Genomic DNA, 13,764 nt, shown 5'->3' on the forward strand with positions numbered 1-13,764 from the left:
CCTGAGTTAAAAGCAAAAATATACAGGATAGTGTTAGGAGTCTGTAGGAAATAACTAGGGAATATATCACGTTAAGAAGCAACAACTCTGGGGATAATGTTCTTCACTATTAGAACACATCACATTCCACTCAATAGATCAGAATTATTCTATGGTCCCAGGAGGATCATTCACTCTGGAGTCTGGAAGCCATGGCAACTACATTGAGCTAAATATCATTAATTATATAATTAAGAAACTCCGCTATGAGAGAGAACCTGAATATTTTTATGAATTCAGGACTAAGTAATAAATTTTATGAGTAACTTCTTTTAGCCAGCTCTGAATTTGGACATTAGTTTCTAGAAGCAAAATATAAAAAGCATCTAAAAGTAAACTCACATTTTCTTGTAACTTTGAGAACTCGTTGTATCGTCGAAAAACAAACCATGTTTTCCCTCCTGCAGTTACTACAACTTTATAAACCTGAAAAATAGAGCAAATTATTACTACAACTTTATAAACCTGAAAAATAGAACAAACTATTACTACAACTTTATAAACCTGAAAAATAGAACAAACTATTACTACAACTTTATAAACCTGAAAAATAGAACAAACTATTACTACAACTTTATAAACCTGAAAAATAGAACACACTAGAGTAAATTTCTGAAGAGGAAAAAGTACTGAAGAAAAATATTTAAGTCTAGTATCACTACTTTTTCAAATAGTGAATTTTCACTACAATTCAAAACATGAAATAAAAATTAAAGTAAAACTTTAAATGACAACAATGAAATCTTTAAAAAATTAACAAAAACAGTATTTTAGGTGGTAAATATAAATGAAGATGCGTTACTTAAGGATTCATTATACCAGAAACAACTCCTGTCCTAATGTTTCTAACATAAATGCTAAATGCAGATATCTCAACTCTGGATCATCATGTATGTACCTTACAGCACTTTCTGTAAACTACTGCCAGAATGGCTGTAGTAATCAGACTGTTTAATCCTTATTTTGTTGGTGACATTATGTGCTATTAGTATTCATATAACCCTAACCACGTAACACATTTTAAATGTGAGATCTCTATACATATGTTTTTAGACTGGTAGATACCCTTACATGAGAAACATAATTCTTTTTTTATTCATTCAGCATATGTATACAAATTTTTTTTATTCAATCCACAGCTTTCGCACTACTTTGCTACTTTAAGAGTATGAGCTATTTTGTGGCCAAATATAACATCATGTGATATCAGACCACAGCACCACCCAATACAAAATGGAAAAACTAGCTTGGCCTCAAAAACTGCATCTCTCACCACTGAGTACAAGAGCCCCAACTTTTGTTTTGGACCCTCAAACTGTTAAGCTTGGAAAAAGCTTAGTTACTACAGTTGTTTAATGAAATAACAAATGATATGTATCTTCTAGTCACTCACTAATCTACAGTTATCTGATAAAAGTGAAGATTACTACAAACATAACAATAGGAATTCACAACCTGAATAATATTTTATGCAAATATATGATAAAAAGGTCGGGTCAAAGACCCTTAGAACTCAGTCCTTAATTTTGAAGGAATGACCAAAAGCAAAACAGCCACCCAGAGACACTGGCCTTCACAAAGGCTTTCGCTAACTATGTGAACCAAATGATGGGATTGGCCATCAATTTTATAATGGGCTGCACCTAAACGTATGGAGTGTGTTCAGATTCACGCATGTTTCGAATCCCATATGTTTTAATTCATGGCCTGACACATATTTATTAGTTTAAACATTGGCAAATAATAACAGATGATTAAAAATGTTGGGGGAAAAAAAAAAGAGAGAAAAAGATTATGTTAATTTGAAGAAAAAATAATAATAATTACAGCACAAATACACATACACACACACACACGTATGCATGCAGTATGTAAAAGACTACATAGTGAAATATAGTGACTTAATATAGTGACTTCTGATAACTATCACCTACAACATACAATAAAAAAAAACAGAAATTACATGGTGCCTACAGTATATTTTAATCGCTTCTTTTCCCAGGTTTCAAAGTTGGTGACAGTGGCTGATGTTGGAGATAAAGAGCCATTCTGATTGTTTGCCCCATTCCCTGTAGGACTGCTACTCATTGCTTAATCTGAAACAACAAAATATATATATATAAAGTTTAAATTAGTCTTTGAAACTTGTGTGAAACTACAGTGCCATAAACCTAATTTCCTGATTACAGGTATATATATATTAAAATGACAAGTATTTCCAGCAACACAAGTAAGCAGGTGACACTACCTTATCATTTTATGGCTTTGCTTTTTCAATTCTTATCCACAGCTCACTTTCATGCTGTCAATGCTACCAGCTCTCATACAAATCTTCTACACCTAATTGTCCAGGTTATTTACTAAACTTCCTGGCCTCTCTGAAGATTTTTAAGCCACTGTTTACTTGCATGTCATTTAGATAAATGACACCAAACAAATACATGTACATAAATGATTACTGGAACCATCTATGATAACTTTGTTTTAAGTATGTCTTTTTTTTTTTACCTAAAACATGGAATTTGTACTCAAGAGTTTTTCTTATCTTGATAACTATTTTGGTAATTGTTTGCTCCATGTTCAAGCATGTTGCCTACATACACAGACCACATATTTACCCTACAATTTGATTTATATAGCATGTGTAACATTCTATGAGCTACTTGCAAAAAGAACATGAGTTCTAAAGACACAAGTCAGCTTATTAAACTTTCCAGAATCATGTCTAATGCACATGCTTTATGAATGTTGAAAGCACTTTTGATAAAATATGCAGCCAGTGTATTTTACACTTAAAGATTGCTATGACCTTTCTAAATTTACACACTGCCTGTCAGCAAGTTCTTGATTTTTATTTTAATGGTAGAGTGAAGTGTTGGCAATAGTATATAAATCTGCCATTTGCAGAACAGGCACTTTATTTTTCTTTTACATATTACACTGTCCACATGAGCTTTTCCTTTCACCTACTCTTTTTTACTAAGTGTTGTAATAATTTCATTCTGTTATAACATCCTATGACTACATCATACATTCATTTGTAAGGAATTGTAATTTTAAAAAAATATTCAAGACAATACTGAAAATAGAGTTCATTTCAGATGTTTAAAATTATTCATAAATACATATCCATCTTCGTAGATTTTCTCTGAAATTTAGTTTTACGTAGGACATTTAAACATAAAAATATAATAATGTGTTACTCTAAAAAACAACTTGTTTTCACAGAAGGTGGTAAAAATGTATTACATATAAACCACGACATCCGAAATAAAATGTTTATTTTCACTATCATCATGAATACACCATATTTCATCACAACGTGTCAACATTTTCAACACTAATTCACGTGTATATAAATATTGTACGTGTTGTCACTGATGGCTTAAGCTACAAAAAACTGAAGCAAATTCAAAATTTACAGAATTATTACAACAAAGTAAGTCAACTCAGCAAATGTTTGTGAACTTTAAAAAATTGTTTAAATCACTCTTCTGTAAATGCTATTTTGAATTCATCCACCTTTGTAAATCTAACAATAACAATGTTTCAAAGCTTAAGAATTCTTGCAAATAAATATAAAATAAATTCTAAACAAGTAAAAAATAAGTGGCAATAGTCTTTCCACATCAAGTTTAACCTTCACTTTTTACAGAAATATGCAGTATATAAAAAAAATTGTCGTTTTTCATTCTTTTTTTTTTATTGATCATTATTGTCTTCCATTCTGCACAATATCGAAAGTATATGGTAATTATCAATAACTATAACTTATAAAATACCAAATCCAATTCTATAAAAGACGTTGAAAAGAAGTACTAGTAATAATATTTTCATCCATAATCCAAATAATATATTACAAGATTTCACCAACATCAAAGATTTAGGCTATTTATAAAACCATGCAGTAAGCTAAAATTGCATAATAATCATTATATTCTGAATAATTTTAAACATTATAGCCACTATATTTAATAAAAAAGAACTTTTAAAGAAAAGGTTTGGAATAAAAATTAATATTTTCATACTGACAGTCAGCACAAAACACAGGATATATTTTATAAAGAAATGTTATTTGAGAAATCAGAAAAAGACATGTCAGTTTTCATTCTTTTATACAAAACTTTGTTAGCATTTAAAAATAGATGAACTTAACCCTCTTGCTAGGGTCAATGTGAGCATGTCACAACCTTTTAGAGAGTTACAATGAAAATTGAAACTACTTTATTATCAATGAATACAAACCAAATTTTAATATAACTTTTAAATTCTTAATTTTACAAGGAAATTTTTTTTTTAAATTCAATCTCCCCTAGTAGCACAAATTACTCATTATAACACAGATATTACCAAAGCAAAGTCCAATTTTTATAGCCTTCAATCTTATTTGTTTATGGAGCCATATATTAGAAAATCAGACCTGCTTACCACATCACCTGTTGGATCCTCTCTTTCACAAACTGCCATTAGTTCTCTCCGACATTTTATAATATATTATTTATAACCAACAAAAAGGCAAAGTTTAAATCTATCAAATGATATATTATATTACATTGCTTTAAGTACAGAGTATTGTCTATTTCCTCTTCAGTTTAGAAGTTTCTCTCGAGGAGTTCAGGTTGAGAAGCCTTGGGAATTACTTTAAGGCTCTTATGCAATAGTTGGAAAGCCAGTTAAACTATGATAGTTATAGGATGCTGTTTGATTTGTGCATGTTATTATTCTGTGTTCTTATGTGCACTGTTTAAGTAAATACAAATTATTTAGTGTACTAGTACCATTAGCATAAAAAAATAGGCTTAAATATCATTGGCAACCAACAGCAAAAAAGTAAGTCAAAGGTAAGTACCAGATTTCTTGTTGTTCATTATATTCTTTATTTATTATTAAAAAGTAGCTAAATTGTAAGAATTAAAAAGTTATTAGATTAGATAAGATTAAAACAGGTAAGACAATGAAAACCAATAATAATAACAAATTTATTTTCAAGGTATGCTTGCAAGTAGTTCATTCAATATAGTAACATGAGATACACATTCACAAAGTGATTTATAACTTGAGAGGATTATTAGTTAGACATGGTTCAAATGGCAACAAAACAATTAAACTTATGTATAAACAGATGTAGACTGTTACAAGCTTTAAGCTATTTAAGATAAACAATTCCAATTCCCTGTTATAATATGCAGTCATTCTAGAAAGAAAAAAAGATAATTTAGATTTATTTAAAATTTTTTATGCTGGTTACAAGGTCAGTTAAATCAATTAAGTCTGTAAAGAGTTAGGGTAGAGAAAATAACAGATAAAATACAAACTTTTACTGAAAACAAAAGGGAATCCTCAATAGCTACAGCACTTGAAATTCTTTTAGGCAGGATTAGAGTAAATTAATCTACGAGACCTTTTTATTACCTAAATTTTTGTGCGCCAGTAATACCAAACATGGGCCACGTGTATACTTCATTTGATTTTATTACTCATCAGGATCTCTACCAGCCTACCCTCAAATTGAAATTCGTTTAGGCAGGATTAGAGTAAATTAATCTATGAGACCTTGGGCATGGTCAAATACATCAATCCAAAGGGTTTGATCGCCTTAGTTAAAAACTGTAATTAGATCTCAAATTGGTCAAGAGATGATGGAACTACGAGTTAAAAATTTGTACTTGAAAAACTCTGAGCCATTCTATGAGCTGCTATGCCACAGCTAAAAAAAATGTTTGACATTTATTTATGATGTTTTAAAGGTTATGCAAATGAAACTTGAGAAGTTTCAGATGAAAAGTTAACATTTTTTTAAATTGAAAATTTGCCTTCTTCGGTTTCCAAAATGTGTAGCAGTCATCAGATAACTCCCACTTCTGATGCTTTTGCCCAAAATGATCACTACCAAATGTATATTAACATTTTCCTAAATTGAAAATGTATTTCCAATAATACTTACCTCTTTTCACACTACAGCTATTACTTGACTGCCAGGGTTTCCTTACTTTGCCCATCTAAGCATTGGTCTGAATTTTTCCTGCTTGCTCCAATCTTTTATTTCCCACTTAATTGCCTTTGGTGATATCTGTCATGTGACACTCTCCACCTACATCAATTCACCCTCTATCCTGGTACTGTATATAAGCATCTCATTCATTATCACTTTTTCTAGAATGACCCATTCCACAGTCTCGAACACCAACTCTTAGTGGGGAGAAAGGTGGGAGAGTGTGAAAGGAGGTAAGTATTATTGGAAATATATTTTCAATTTAACCAAACGTTAACTTCCAAAACATACTTACTCCCTCTCACATTACAGCTAGAATCCCACATTGATAAGGTGGAGGGGCCAATGAGGGCATTATCTGTACAGAATGTTTCTGCATAGATCAAAGTGTGCCAAGAGAAGATTGGCACTCAAGTGGGGGAACTGCACTACATCCAGAATAGGTATGTTCTCCACCAAGAACTATGGAAAGAATGTGGAACAAATTGTACTCAACCAAGGACCTAGGTTGGGACCACTCTGCACTTGGAATTATGAGGAGACAATGGACCCTCTTCCATGAACAACGTACTGAACCAATATTGATCAAAAAGAAGGACCATGCTCAAACCAACCAGATAGCAAAGCATCAAAACTGAACTGGTATTATGAGTAGGCTCCAGCATAAGCTGGTGCCTCTCCTACAAACAACTGGTGAAAAACATCCAGAGACCTTGGAAGGAGGGCCCCCAACTTCGCCCTCTTCTCCAAAGTAGAAGAATTAACTCAAACACTCTGGAGAAAGAACCTCTGTCCACCACTCCAGTGACTGGAAACTGGTAAGGTCTCCCTAGCTCCACTACTAGACTCTGAGGGGTAATGCACACTGGGGAGTCTTGAGGAACAGTGCAATGGGTGAATCAAGTTCTCTAAATATTTAAAAGTAAACCAGCCCCAATTTATTCAATCCAGTGATTGGAAAGGACAGGCAGGATCCTATTATGCTTTACTCATGACAGTCCATGAGTGGCAATCCAGCATAGTACAGTACTACCACCCATTCAGCCTCTAAGTGGTGATATGGAACACCTCATTTCTACAGTGCCTGTTGCAACCTAGATCGAGTATACTGAATTAGTGGTTGCTAGGGAGGAATTGGTTTGGTAAAAACACACCTTCCTGGGCAACACTTGCCACAGAGTGGGATCCTGTGAAAATGAGGTAGGGACCCGTGAAAGGTAAAGTAGTGACAACAGTAGCAGTGAAAATACCCCTATTTATAATTTAGCAAAAGTGGTTAATATAGCTACAGAGGTTAGTCAAAAACCTTCAGATGAAGATACTGCCAGATCATGCAAATGTACTGGAGAAGATCCACATACCAGCCCACACAATGTCCTCCAGTTGGCAATTCAACTGGGTCACTAAGGACATAGAAATGCAACTTATCTTATGAGATGCGACTCGCAGAAGTCTCCTCGCCTCCAAAAAGAGTCCAGAATAAGCAATATAAATCAATTTCCTACCCACCTCGTCAATGTAGAAAGGGGTAAATCCTGGGAAACTGAATGATCCCAATGAATAAAAATGGTTGTCTAGCATCCCTAAAGGAATTAATGCAGGCAACAAAACCTTCCAGACCCTCACTGGTCATATCAACCGATCTAGATCTGATCAGTCATAGAAGTGAGAAATCAGAAGAATCAGTGAAGAGGATTTATCCCCTTCCCCGGCTGACAGTGTCTTAGGGAAGAATTGGTCTGAACAAGCATCTTGTGCACATTCAGCATAAACCACTCCAACCGGCAATGTCTGTAGGTCAGCAGCAATGAAAAATAAACCTTCAGGGAAAGGTGATACATGGCATACAAGGCTATGGTCTCAAACAGGTGTTGAGAAAGAACATGTAATGCCATCTTCATATTCCAGTTAGATAATTGAAATGGTCATTTGCGATGAAGGACCCAAGATGATGTGAGGAAGCTGGAGAGTACTGGGGAATCAAAGAATATTGTCTCTCATATGGAAAGTAGTTGATAAGACCAACTTATACAGGACAATTGTGGAAGATGCAAAACCCTTGTCAAATAGCCAGGTCAAAAAATGAGTTATGGTTGGCACTTCTGATTGAAATTAAGTTCAACCTCCTCTCAATACACTATTGCTAATATGTGTGCCATCTCCATTGATAAATGTATATTGTGGGACTAAGCAAAGACTGAGAGAGATAAATGGCAACCTTAGAAATTTAACCCCGACAACATACAGCGAACTGCATAACCTCCATTCCTGATGTTTGAGCTTCTGGATAGCCAGGTGTCTGATGTCAAATCAAGCCTGCCTCCACAGAGATGGCCAAAGAAGAAATGGAGGAGTTGGGCACTCATGAAGTACCTCATAAGCAGAAACCAGGATTTAGCTACCAATCTGGTGCTATCAACAGGACCCACCAATGGGTTAGAAGGAATCATAGCTAGTGCCTTGGGTAACATACAAATCAGTGGGAAGGCTTAGAGGTTTAATTTGTCCAGTCCTGATGGAATGCATTTATTGCCAAAGCTGTTAACTTATTAACAGAAAAACTTATTTATCACCTTCACTATAAATATTTAAAAAAGGTAATAAGCTTGACAAATAAATATATATATATATACATTCTTTTTTTTTTAAGTGAACCTGTTGAATTGGATCATTTTAATACAAAACTGTACAAACAATAAACAACATGATTCAAATTATGATCTAATATAGGAAAAAATAATCTGATTAGTTTATCAACACAATAATAACTGCATAGTACTTATATATTTTATGGGGTAAAATTTATGAAACCCAGTTTAAACTATAAATATTTTACATTTTCACAGCAAGTACTTTACTTAGTTGATTAAGAACTGTGTTAAAGGGGGTAAAACTTTAAGAATTTACTCTTAATATTTACTCAATAAAATTGCATAAAAGTTTTAAACAAAACATTAGGAGGTGAAATACTTACATAAATATTTGTACATTTTACAACACTAAATTATGTTAATTTCCTTATGGAAACTATTGTTATAAAAGGGCTAAGTGCTAGCAACTGGATTACTATAATTTTAGTAAATATAAAAAAAGAAATACAATAAACACTGTCATAATACAGCATTTATCTTGACAGAAATAAGATTTATAAAATTACCAAATTCAACAGGTTACACATTACTTAGTCCAAGGTGTCATCTATATTATATAGTGCTGCAGTAATTGATGTTGGTCTCTTTTTATCAAGTTGTTTTTTTCTTATAAAGTTATTTTTTTACAGCCTCACAAAACATAAGATAATTTTGAAATTATCAAGCAACTTGTAAATATAAGATACATGTAGAAATCTTGTTAAATTTTTTGTTTTTATTAAATTAGAAAACTACTAACACTACTTACATACAAAAACACATCAACACTCCATGTGTATTAAGTTAATAAGATTTAAAGCGGTCCAGAAAAATTTATTATAATACTAAAGCATATAAATATTGGAGCAAAAAATTATGGTAAAAAAATAGCTATCCATACATTTTATGGAAACATTTCCATGTGCAGTACATGTAAAAGCAAGCATGAGCCTCATGTTTCCAGTTATAGACCAAACCATTTTGAAATGTCTAGAAGGATTTTATGTACTGTATTCTTTTTCCTATACATGTATCATTTCCCAGAAATAAAAGTTAACCTTGAGCATGCATCACACAATAACTGCCAAATGATTCCCTAATGTACATGTATTAGCTTCACATCTTAGTATTAAACACAATTACCTATTCATGTACAGTATAGTTACACACATGCTTGAGCAATCATACCTTTTTTGGCACTTCTGATCTGTAAGTGACTCAACATACATAAAAAAAAGTTGCCTTGAAATTTCTACATTTGTACTCACAAGAAATTGTGACTTCTAAACTAGAGCCAAAAAAAAATACATTTAATGCCACAAAACTTCTGTCAGGTGTTTACCACAACAAAAATGTTTGAAATACATAGATAAAGAGAATGCAATGTTTATAAGCATGTGAATGATATCTTATCTATGGCTCTTCACTACAATTACATTTACTTGCACCTTATGTTCATTCACAAAAACACACAGTGTATGCAAGAGAAACTTTTAGAAATATTGCTTCACTAAAATAGGTACCATAATAAGAATTAAATATATCACTGGACTATGAAAGAGAGTACACACACATATATATATATATATATATATCTATCTTCATTAATCCCCAAATTACCAATTTGTTTCTATACAAGTGGAGTCCACATTTTGAATATTTTATGTTTTCGGCTGTTACTATATTTGTTACAAAGAACCAAAAAAGTGTAAAAATCATTATTTTCCTAAGAAATATACTCCAACAACAATTGTTGACACGTACACAACGTACTCCAACAACAATTGTTGACACGTACACAACGTACTCCAACAACAATTGTTGACACGTACACAACGTACTCCAACAACAATTGTTGACACGTACACAACGTACTCCAACAACAATTGTTGACACGTACACAACGTACTCCAACAACAATTGTTGACACGTACACAACGTACTCCAACAATTGTTGACACGTACACAACGTACTCCAACAATAATTGTTGATACATACACAACGTACTCCAACAATAATTGTTGATATATATATACACAACGTACCCCAACAATAATTGTTGATATATACACAACGTACTCCAACAACAATTGTTGATATAAACACAAGGTACTCCAACAATAATTGTTGATATAAACACAAGGTACTTCAACAATAATTGTTGATATAAACACAAGGTACTTCAACAATAATTGTTGATATATACACAACGTACTCCAACAATAATTGTTGATATAAACACAAGGTACTCCAACAATAATTGTTGATATATACACAATGTACTCCAACAATAATTCTTGGGAAGAAATGCAATACTGATGTTTTTTGGGTTTTTTTTAGATATTTTATGTTACTCGTGTATTCCACAGGAACCACAAACAAACTGATGCATAAGTAATTAAGAACATATGCAATGAATTCCTGAGAAGAAAAATGAAATCTAGTACTAAAGATGAACACATTCAAAGCTTTTATAAAAAATGTTTTGGAATACACTTATTTCATCTTTAGTAAAATCTAGAACAATATTATAATTATATTATTAACAAATTTTATAGTAACTTCAATAACTAATTTACTTTGAATATTTAGTAAAGCTTTAAACAGAAGGAAGTACAGATTACAGGTTGCATGAGACAATAACATAATTATTCTTAACAAAAGGCTAAGTGTTAAATAAAACTATTCAAAATAATTCTTATGTCTGGGGATGTTTGTGAGCCGTTAAGAGCCTGGTAGATTTTTGCTATGAATAAGCTTTCTTTAATGTACAGTTCAAGGTCTAAAGATCCTTATAATGATGGAGAACTTGTTATACGAATGTTGCAACCTGTGGCTTCAGATGTGAATGAATAGTCTTCAATGTTCACAGACTAAGTTTTTTGCCAGTATATATATATATATGACATTACAGTCACTATATGTATACACACACAGACACTTATACAAGGGCCATGAACATATAAGTGTTTGTATTCAATCTTTATATTAAAATAAGTGTCTAATATGAAGACTGGATCTATATATTAATCTGAGTTGAGTTTGAAAGTAGAAGTTTTTTAAAGAGGAGAGTTGTTTTTAAATTTGTAAGGCTTATGAGCCCCTAAAAGGAAGGCAGATAATGAAAGGAAATTTGAGGACAGTTTGCAAAGTAGCAAGTGGCTGGTGGAAATTGTTGTTTAGAAATTTGTGAGTAATGCTTGTCATAAAATCAGTCAGATCGACATTGTTAACATGTGTTTGTGCAGAAGTGTAATTTCTCCATGTATAATACAGTAATTTGAGCCGAAATTAAAATTCTAGTTAAAATTGACATGATTAGATTTCTTTGAAATGATTGGGAATAAAGCTGTTAAAATTGGAGTTAAGGCATGCAAAAGTTTTTGTCACAAAAAGCAGAAGTAGAAAAACAATTACTTCTTTAGTAATCCTGATGTCAAGGAAAGGTTAGGGTTCATTTTCACATGTTTGGATATGAAGTTGGTTTTAAGGTGTTGGGAGTTCAGGTAAGCAAGAAATTTAGAAAGATGAAACAGCAAGAAAGTATCATCAATATAGCATTTATAAAGGACAGGTTTGAAATCACATGGGTATATTTCTAGCCAATTGCATTTGTCATAGCTTAGAATACTATTGGTTGTCATTGAGCCAAGCAGGAACCCAAGGAAATTCTATATAACTGGTCATAAATTACATCATTAACTGACTTAACTTCGTAGAAAGAGTAAGAAGTTCCAAGAATTATTTTTGGCTAGACCAAGATATTGCTGAAAGGAAAGAGGGGTCCATCATTAAATTTAAAGTTTCATCAAGAGGAATACTGCCATAGAGATTTTCAATATCAATACTAGTCATAACATAGTGATCAACAGAGAGAGTTTTAGGTTTCAGAAGCAAAAGTGATAGAATCAGTAATAGTAAATTCATTCAAAGTAAGATATTTAAGATCAGGAACATTATGTTTAGAGATATTGTAATTTCAGCTGATAAAAATGGACAGAAAGTTTTGTGAACTTTGGATAGGCCAAAAATAATACCAATTGCTTGTGCTGCTTGGGGCAAGTTAGTGAAAAATCATTGCACAGATATTTTGCTGTTAAAGGGTCTTGAGAAAAAGTAGGATCTTACCTTCACTCTTAAAAGTTAAGAGTTAGTATCTAGTTTTTGGATTTACAAGTGTCACTGAGCTGGTGGTTCATTTTATCATTTTGGGTGCCTTTTTATTTTTCTTATTGACAATACCACTATCTTTGTATAGTTTAGTGACAACAATGTCTTTGTTTTTGGACAGAGTTTGAGAGCATACAGTTCATCACTGTTTAATGAAGAGATTGGTTAACAAGAGTTATATCTGTAGAGGAGAAAAGAGCTATGTCTTTTTAGTTTAAATTTTAAAAGATTGTGCACTGTATTACTGTTTGTTTTAGTAAACATTTGAAGCTTTTATAATGGAAAATATTTTGTGTCTTATCCATTGTCTTCATCTACATAACTTTAGGGTTGAGTGAACTGAAACAGTTATAAAGGCCAAAAAGGGGTATTATTGTAAAATACAGAATATATAGCCTTTATAAAAGAAATAACACATGAAAGCTTAAGAATTTTTCTAACACTTTTAGAAAAATGGGGAGAGTAAATGTAGCATTTTGAAAGCTTATTTAAGAAATTCTAACACGTTTCTTTGTACTAAAGTAATGTAGTCATAGACTATTCTATATTAGTTTACATTTTGGAAAATAAATTTGTTATTTCAATACTGTTTATAAATGGCTTACTGATTATCACAATAGATTTTTTATTATACTTCTAAGTTTTCTAATACTTCTTCTAAATCGCCAGCCTCTACTATTGCTGATAGAAACTCATTACATAATCCAATCACCCTGTTATGAAAAATTAATCTGTCTTAACTTGTGCTTAGCTTGTCTTTCATAACTCTCATTCTATTATCTTCAGAATATAGCACAAATAAATTGAAGACTTTCATCCTATCAATCTCCTGAATAATATGTTAACTTTAATAAGCTCATTTCTTACTTTTCTTTTCTCAATAGAAAATAAGTAAATATATTGTGTAAATAGAAAAACAAAAACTACACACA

The 13,764-nt window shown here is 32.0% G+C and overlaps 1 protein-coding gene across 1 annotated transcript in view; it reads right to left on the reverse strand.

Annotated features, from left to right (window-relative positions):
- Positions 1-9,583, reverse strand: part of LOC106463281 (serine/threonine-protein kinase Sgk1-like) — a 39,040-nt gene extending 29,457 nt beyond the window's left edge. The window contains exons 1-3 of the mRNA XM_022390724.1: positions 9,563-9,583; positions 2,014-2,135; positions 382-465 (exon numbers count right to left, since the gene is read on the reverse strand). Coding sequence (XP_022246432.1) covers positions 382-465; positions 2,014-2,127 — 198 coding nt within the window. The 5' untranslated portion in view covers positions 2,128-2,135; positions 9,563-9,583. The remainder of the gene's footprint in view (positions 1-381; positions 466-2,013; positions 2,136-9,562) is intronic.
- Between the last annotated feature and the right edge of the window lie 4,181 nt (positions 9,584-13,764).

Source organism: Limulus polyphemus, unplaced genomic scaffold, assembly GCF_000517525.1.
Source record: "Limulus polyphemus unplaced genomic scaffold, Limulus_polyphemus-2.1.2 Scaffold1367, whole genome shotgun sequence".
NCBI classification, from domain to species: domain Eukaryota; kingdom Metazoa; phylum Arthropoda; class Merostomata; order Xiphosura; family Limulidae; genus Limulus; species Limulus polyphemus.